The sequence below is a fragment of the Capsicum annuum genome, chromosome 12, assembly GCF_002878395.1.
Source record: "Capsicum annuum cultivar UCD-10X-F1 chromosome 12, UCD10Xv1.1, whole genome shotgun sequence".
Classification (NCBI taxonomy): Eukaryota; Viridiplantae; Streptophyta; class Magnoliopsida; order Solanales; family Solanaceae; genus Capsicum; species Capsicum annuum.
In genome coordinates this window covers 123,555,197-123,563,134 of record NC_061122.1, presented here as the reverse complement: position 1 = coordinate 123,563,134, position 7,938 = coordinate 123,555,197, and the positions used below count along the sequence as shown (strand labels likewise).

At 29.9% G+C, this 7,938-nt stretch overlaps 1 protein-coding gene across 1 annotated transcript; it reads left to right on the top strand.

The window, feature by feature from the left end:
- The first annotated feature begins 502 nt into the window (after positions 1-502).
- Positions 503-6,594, top strand: LOC107850965 (cytochrome P450 71AU50). Its single transcript, XM_016695828.2, has 2 exons — positions 503-1,778; positions 5,786-6,594. Exons 1-2 carry the CDS (start codon positions 894-896, stop codon positions 6,398-6,400), a joined length of 1,500 nt encoding a protein of 499 aa, XP_016551314.1. The 5' UTR covers positions 503-893; the 3' UTR covers positions 6,401-6,594.
- The last annotated feature ends 1,344 nt before the right edge of the window (positions 6,595-7,938 follow it).

Here is a 7,938-nt window from a genome sequence, read left to right as displayed (position 1 = left end):
TATGCACCGAAATAAGAATGCAAGCAATTACAACGAGTACTTAAATTTTGAAGGTGTGGTGATGGTTGGTGAGAGAGACTGAGCAAAAAGAAAAATTGTCAGGCTATAAATCAGCAAAAATATAGGATTGTCTTCTCTCAGATTGGAAAGTTAACTTCGTGCCATTGCAGTAATTTTATTAATTCTTTGTTCAAGAATATTTGTCCATTATAATAAAAATAAATATTTAATAATATTTATTTAATTTAAAAAATTAATAAATAATTTATTATTTTCTATCCTTTTTACGCTTGTTATTACACTATTCATCACTCATTTCATATCTCAAGACACTCATTTATTAAATTTAAAGAGAAATATAATAAAATTACCTCTGTTATTTATTATTTCTTAATACGTATGTTACAAGTATTTAAAACTAAGGTATTTTTGGTAAATATAATAATATCACTAATATCACTGGAGAATATATGTGTCCAGAAAATTTTCCCTCACTCCTGTTTCACGGCATATGCGGCCTTTTCATTAAAAAACAAAAATGAAAACATCTAATAAATACTTTCTCCATTTAAGTTTGTTTATATTACTTTTTGAAAACTTTTTGACAATTTTTTAATTTGATTTTTTACATATCTTGCCAATCTTTAATCGGAGACAATAAAATTTAAAAATTGTAATTATTTTTTAAACTTGATGTGAAATCAGAAAAATAAATTTAAATGGAGAGATTATGATTTTTAATGGAGTATGATTTTTTTGGCTTTTTGGCTTGTAGTCTATCAATCTCTACTTCATTTCAACCACAATTCCACTGGTTCCAGAAAGAGCTACAGCCTATAAGTAATAGCATTTCCACATTAAATGAGTATTAAAAAAGGGTATTTACCAACACCATGGCTTTTCTTTGGCTAGCTCTTGCCGTAGTTGCCATAGTTTTTCTTCTTCTTCAACAACTACAGAAGAAGTTCAGTAAGAAGAAGAAGATACTTCCTCCAGGTCCAAGAGGGCTCCCACTTCTTGGGAATCTTCACATGTTTGGAGATAATCTTCACCAAGACCTTAACAAAATAGCCAAGAAACATGGCCCTATAATGTCCATACATTTTGGTCTTGTTCCTGTAATAGTTGCTTCCACTCCTTATGCTGCTGAACAATTCTTGAAAACACATGATTTAACCTTTTCAAGTAGACCCTCTAATCAAGTATCAGAAAACATTTTTTACAAGCGGAAAAATCTTGTCTCGGCCCGTTACGGACCATATTGGAGGAACATGCGCAAGTTGTGCACTTTGCAGCTGCTAAGCAGTGCCAAGATCCTTGCTTTCCAGCCTATGAGGAAACAAGAACTTGGGATTCTTATAAATTTCGTAAAACAGGCAGCTATGGAACACAAAGTAGTTGATCTTACTGCAAAAGTTGGTTCTCTCAGTGCAAACATGTCATGTTTGATGATATTTGGAAAGAAGTACATGGACGAAGATCTTGGCGAAAAGGGGTTCAAAGCTATAATTCAAGATATGCTGCATATAGCAGCATTGCCAAATTTTTCTGATTTTTTCCCTTTTCTTCGCATATTTGATCTCCAGGGATATAATCGTCGTGTGAAAGAATTAGCTAAACTGTTTGACGAGTTCTTGGAGAGAGTAATCGACGAACATGTTGGTGAATCCAATGAGCAGAAACAAGCAAAGGATATGGTGGATACACTGATGGAGATTCTGCAGTCCGGTGCGGCTGAATTCGAGTTCGATCGTCGCCATGTCAAAGCTATTATGCTGGTAATGTTTTTGTTCACTCTCAATTCGCGTTCGTTTTGTGTGCTTCAAATTATTAGGCACATCCTGCAAGTTATTTTTCCACTAAAAAGTGATAATAACCTTACAACCTGTTTGAATTCACTTAAGTGTTTTTAAGTTGAACTAATTTTTATTATTTTTATTGAGTTTGTAAATTAAAAATTATTTGTTAAAATTTATTTTCAAACTAAAATAACATAAATAAGTCAAAAAATATATGTTGGAAATTCTAATTTACAGCTGTTAGAAAGTATAAGTCACAAGTTGCAACTTCATCTAAATAGGTTTTTACAACAAAAACTATGAATACTGTCCTTCCTCCTCCCTAGACGGTCCTTATTTGTAGTATTTATCTTATCATCTTGTTACAAGAGGGATACGATATTTTTATATTTTTAATTAAAAAAAAAAATTTATGATCTGTGTTAGTGTTTATTAAAAACAGTTTTTATACTTTGTTTAAGGGAGTGATACAAATTTGGTTCACTTTACTTTCTTTGAATCTATTTTGTAGGAATACACTAAATATATTATTATTTTAATAAAAAATTATATTTCTTATCATTTTTTCTTTCAAAATAAAACTGGCACCCCTCCCCCACTCATTAATACAACTCTTCCTTTCTCACCAGATAGATATTCTAATTATTAACTCACGTCATTATTAATAAAATAAGAAATTTCAAGGTAAAATCATTTTTCTGTATAAATAGAAGTATTCAATCTTATGTAGATTGATTAAAAACTTAATGTCCATTACATAAAATAAAATGCTCTCAGCGTAACGTTTCAGTTTATGTACGGTTACGTTTTTTGCTAAGTTGTTTATTATAAAAAGAGAAGGACATATTTTAATATTTGAAAATAATTAATTGGACTTTTCTCATTTTATCATGAAAAGAATATTGTTGTCATACACACGTTATATTTCCCCATCCCATTTTATGTACATGAAGTTGTTATTGTTTAGAGAGACAAATAAATTATTTTTCTAACAATAATTTCTCAAAATTATTTTAAATATTTATAAGAGATAAGATATAAGTATTCCCTAAATTATATCAAAAGTTGTTATGATATACATAAATTTTATGGAGATACTACTACCTCTCCCCCCCCCCCCCCCCCCCCCCCCCCCCAACTTTTTTTTTTTTCTTAAAAAAAAAAAAAAAAAAATTTTTTTTTTAAAAAAAAATTTTTTTGGGACAAATGACCCCCCCCCCCCCCCCCCCCCCCACTCCCCTCCCAAACTTATTTTTTCTACACAAAATAAGTACAAAAATATTTTGCTACTTAACAATCATGTCAATAAAAAGGAGCACAAAAATATATTTTAAAAAAAACAAATTCATAATAAAATTTAGATGTGTCATAGCAATTTTAAGTATATTTTGGGTGGAAGGAGGGGAGAGGGGACTGGGTGAGGTGTACTTGTGTCATATCTCAATTTATAACTATTATCTATGTTGACTTGTATCATTTGTTTCATATAGTTTCAAATATGTAAATTTTATTTTAAAATATTTGACGGATACATACATATATATTTATATTAAGTGTTTTGCAATTGCAATCTGAATATCTTAACATAAAGTGAGACAAAGGAAGTATTAGGTTTAAGGATATATGTTTCAAAAATTTTACAGTCACATTAATGCTATGATATATGTTTAAGATTACAAATTTTAAAACTCTTTATTTGTTTTTGAAATTTTGTGTTGATTCGAATTATATCACATAATTTGACAGAAGCTTCATTTGTTTAGATTTAATGGAGGTTTGAATTTGAATGATTGAGACCTTAGTTAAATCATTAAGTGAATTTATTTTCATTAAGATTTAGTCATTTAATATGTCTTACTCAATAAGATCCAGAATAAAATCTTAATATCAAAAAAGGTATTCTTATTTAGGAGAATATTCGTCATCACTCCATCGACAATCTTCTGTCACTACCACTAACTACCTTGGTTAGGACCACCATAATCAACCACCAGGAACCACCTACAACCGTGACGATCAACACCACTACTAACCAGTAATCTATCTATAATCTCTACCATTGAAATTATATCCATTGTCACCACCTCCACAACCATTACTATCATCAACTGAAACCAATTTCAACTACCAACTTCAACCACCACAAGTTTTCAACTACCACCATCAACACCGCCAACTACTAGTATCAATCAACTCCACCATTATAATTATCATAATTGCTATCAATCGTCATCATCATGGCTTTCGGTACAACACCAACCATGCCCACTGCACAACTATAATCATCACCATTGCTAACTACTAACACTACAGTCTATCATCACCAGCGTTAATACAAATAATCTTCATCATTACTAGCGAATATAAATATTTTATATTTGTAATCGAATAATGATCTTATTATTAAATTAATATTTTTTTATTTTATTAATTAATTATTTACATTATATTTTTATTGTGTTTATAGATAAATAAGTTATACATATTCAAATCTAGAAACATTTTAGTTATTCAAATATATATTTAAATGCAAATAATTAACACTACTTCTTACCACCTCCATTGAAATTATATCCATTGTCACCACCTCCACAACCATTACTATCAGCTATTGAAATCAATTTCAACTACCAACTTCGACCACCACACGTCATCACCTATCACCTTCAACATTGTCAACTACTAGCATCAATCAACTCCACCATTATAACTATCATCACTGCTATCAATCATCATCATCATGATAGTCGCTACAATACCAATCATATCCACTTTCACAACTATCATCATCACCATTTCTAACTACTAACTTTACCTTCTATCAATTCCATCATCAATACAAATCATCTTCAATATTACTAGCGAATATAAATATTTCATATTTGTAATCAAATAAAGATCTTATTTTTAAATTAATATTTTTTTTTATTTGATTAATTGATTATCTAAATTATATATTTATTATGATTATAGATAAATAAGTTATGCATATTCAGATGTTGAAAAATAACTATTAACCTTAATAATTTTCTGTTAAGATCTATAAACATCTTAATTATTCAAATATGTATTTAAATTCAAGCATCTTAATCTTTATGGAAACAAATAAGGTCAGGAAGAGTTCGATGGTGTATTGGTAGGTGGAGCAAACCTAGAATATTGTTAATTTAATAACTTTTATCAAATTCTATATATATTTAAAAAAAATATTAAACTTTAATTGCAAAATCATTTATTATTGCATATTAACTTTGAATCTTAAATCATGTTTGTTATATCAATTAGGTTTTTATTTCTTGATATTTTCTTCTTTTCATTAAATCACAGATATTATATTATTCAGTAAGTCAAATACATCATAAACATGGCTTAAAATTATCCTTTTTAACTAGTGAAATTGTTGCTTTCTGAATTTAGTATTAAAAATCTCGACACGTGAATTGTCTCTCGACAGTTTTCTGTTTCACTTTTTCAACATGCAATCAATGAAACAGTTCTAGTTCTGTAAAAAAGAAAAATCAATGAAAAAGTTGCGTTTGTTATTTTGTGAATAAAAATATTTTCTTCACAATAATTTATGTGATATAATTTGATTTACTATAAAATTTATAAAAAAAATATGATTTTTGAAATTTGTGATCATATAACACTTTTTAATTATTTGTATAACTATAAATAGTAGAAGAGAAATTTCAAGATTAATTTATTTCTAATAATAAAAGGCACTTAACATTTTTTTAACGAACAAAAAATAAACTTGTCTCATATAAGTTGGAATTAGGAAGTAATATCAGTCTCTACTCCTGTGGCAGCTGTAACTTTGAGGTACCAAAATGATAATAATAATTTTAGGTTTTCCAATATAGTATGTAATATGTCAATATGTCTTTGCTCCTTATCTTTGATTGTAGACTGCAAATTTTAGGTTCTTCAATTTTAAGTATTTTATGAGTTTAACAGGTAAAGAATATGACATGTATATACAGGACTTGCTGATAGCATCTATGGACACTTCATCAACAACAATTGATTGGATCCTAACAGAACTTTTAAGGCACCCCAATGTGATGAAAAAAGTGCAGAATGAGTTGGAACAAGTCATTGGTAAAAACAGAATGGTGGAAGAGTCAGACTTAGAAAGCCTAGAGTATTTAGATATGGTCATAAAAGAAAGTAACAGACTCCATCCTGCTGCACCCTTATTGCTTCCTCACGAGTCAATTGAAGACTGCACGGTTGATGGCTTTCACATACCTAAGGGATCCCGAGTATTAATCAATATTTGGGCAATTGGCAGAGATCCAGACACTTGGGTCGAGCCTGAAAAGTTCAAACCTGAGAGATTTCAAGGAAGCAATATAGATCTGCGCGGACGACATTTTCAACTTCTACCATTTGGTTCCGGTAGAAGAAGTTGTCCTGGTTTGCAGCTAGGGCTCACCGTTGTTCGCTTGATGGTCGCTCAATTGGTTCACTGCTTTAACTGGGAGTTGCCGAATGGCATGATGCCGAAGGATATTGACATCACTGAGAAATTTGGTTTAGTAACGGCCAGAGCACAACATCTAATGGCGATTCCTAATTATCGACTACACATATGAAATAAGTGCAAATGTCAAAATATGTCTAAGTTTCTTTTTCCCATTGAATAAGATCACGAGTGCAAGAAAAGAGAGGAAAAAGGCGGCCAATTTTTATTATTTCCAGTAGTGCTAGTATGTATTGAACATGTTTAAAAGAGTTATGTAAAATTATCAAAGTTTAATTCATCAAGAATGCATCAATGTTATTCTTATTTGGAACATCCTTATATACAAGCTATTCCACTATATTATTGTGCTCAATTACTTGGATTCGATCAGATAAATTAGCAGCCAAGGTAATTACAGTCATTTTAGTTAGGACGGTTATTTAGTTGAGAAGTTATTAAAACTTAATTAATTAGCCAACTGACTTGCCCATATTAAACAGTATTTGTACTCATTCAAGACACAATTCAATACTCGATCTTTTTCTTAATTTCTTTTTTCTCTTTCTTACTTATCATTTGCTTCTTCTTTCTACAACATGTAAATAATTCAGTCTCTTAACACATTCAACAATGTGGTATTAGAACTTCGAGTGAAGATTTAAAGCTCTATCTTTTCCTGCTTCAATTTCTTTTTTGATTTCAAAACTCCTTTCTTGGGTAACTCTGAATTTGTATTTTTTGCTTCCGCTGTCGTCAAGAATTCTGAAAGAGCTACTTCCTGAAAATTGGAAACGCATGGCCATAAATGATGCTTAGACCTTGCAAATAAAAGGTGCTCAAACCTCATAGATGAATGACTCAATTTTCTCATATTTCATTGCAGATCAGGCTCTAGTTATGTATAATCACTTGTTCTTTTTGGATCACTCTGACATGAGTGAAATTTAAATAATTTTTTTTCAGTTAACATATATTGAGAAAGGCAAAAGATCAAATTTACTCGTCTGCTTTAAAAAATTGGTTAAATCACTCGAAAAAAAAATTGGAAAATTTAAAAAGAAATATTTTATAACTTTTATAACTATAACTCGAAAAGTTTTAAAAGGAAAAACAAAATTATTTCGAAGAGTTTCAAAAGAAACCAAAAAATGGCTTATAAAAAATATTTTATTTCTAAAAAAAATAAAAAAAGAAGAACAAACAAAAAGAGAAGAGAAAAAAGAAAAGGACAAAAAAAAGGAGAACACCAGAAAGGAAAAAGCACGGCTAGCGGTAGCAGAAGCCTGGGATAACATTCTTTGTGCGCAAATAATAAGAGGTTACATGTTAATAACTCAATCAATTCTTCGAAAATATGTTGTATTACCTTCATTGATAATAGCCAAAAATCTCGGGCGTATGTTATTCTTGCAACTTCCTGAATGGTCTGAGGATTTGCAGGAATGGAATAGAGAAATGCATATTAAATGTACTTATAATGGTGTTCAATTATCAGAAACAGAATTTCCACATCATATTTTGGGATCAAATTTATGCTCACTCTCATACTTTAAGGTCAAATTTACCCCTCTACTTTAATAAATTAGCTAATATACCCTTTGTTATATATTGGGTTAAATTTATCCTCGATGTCATACTTTGGGGCCTAATTTACTCTCTTTATTTATA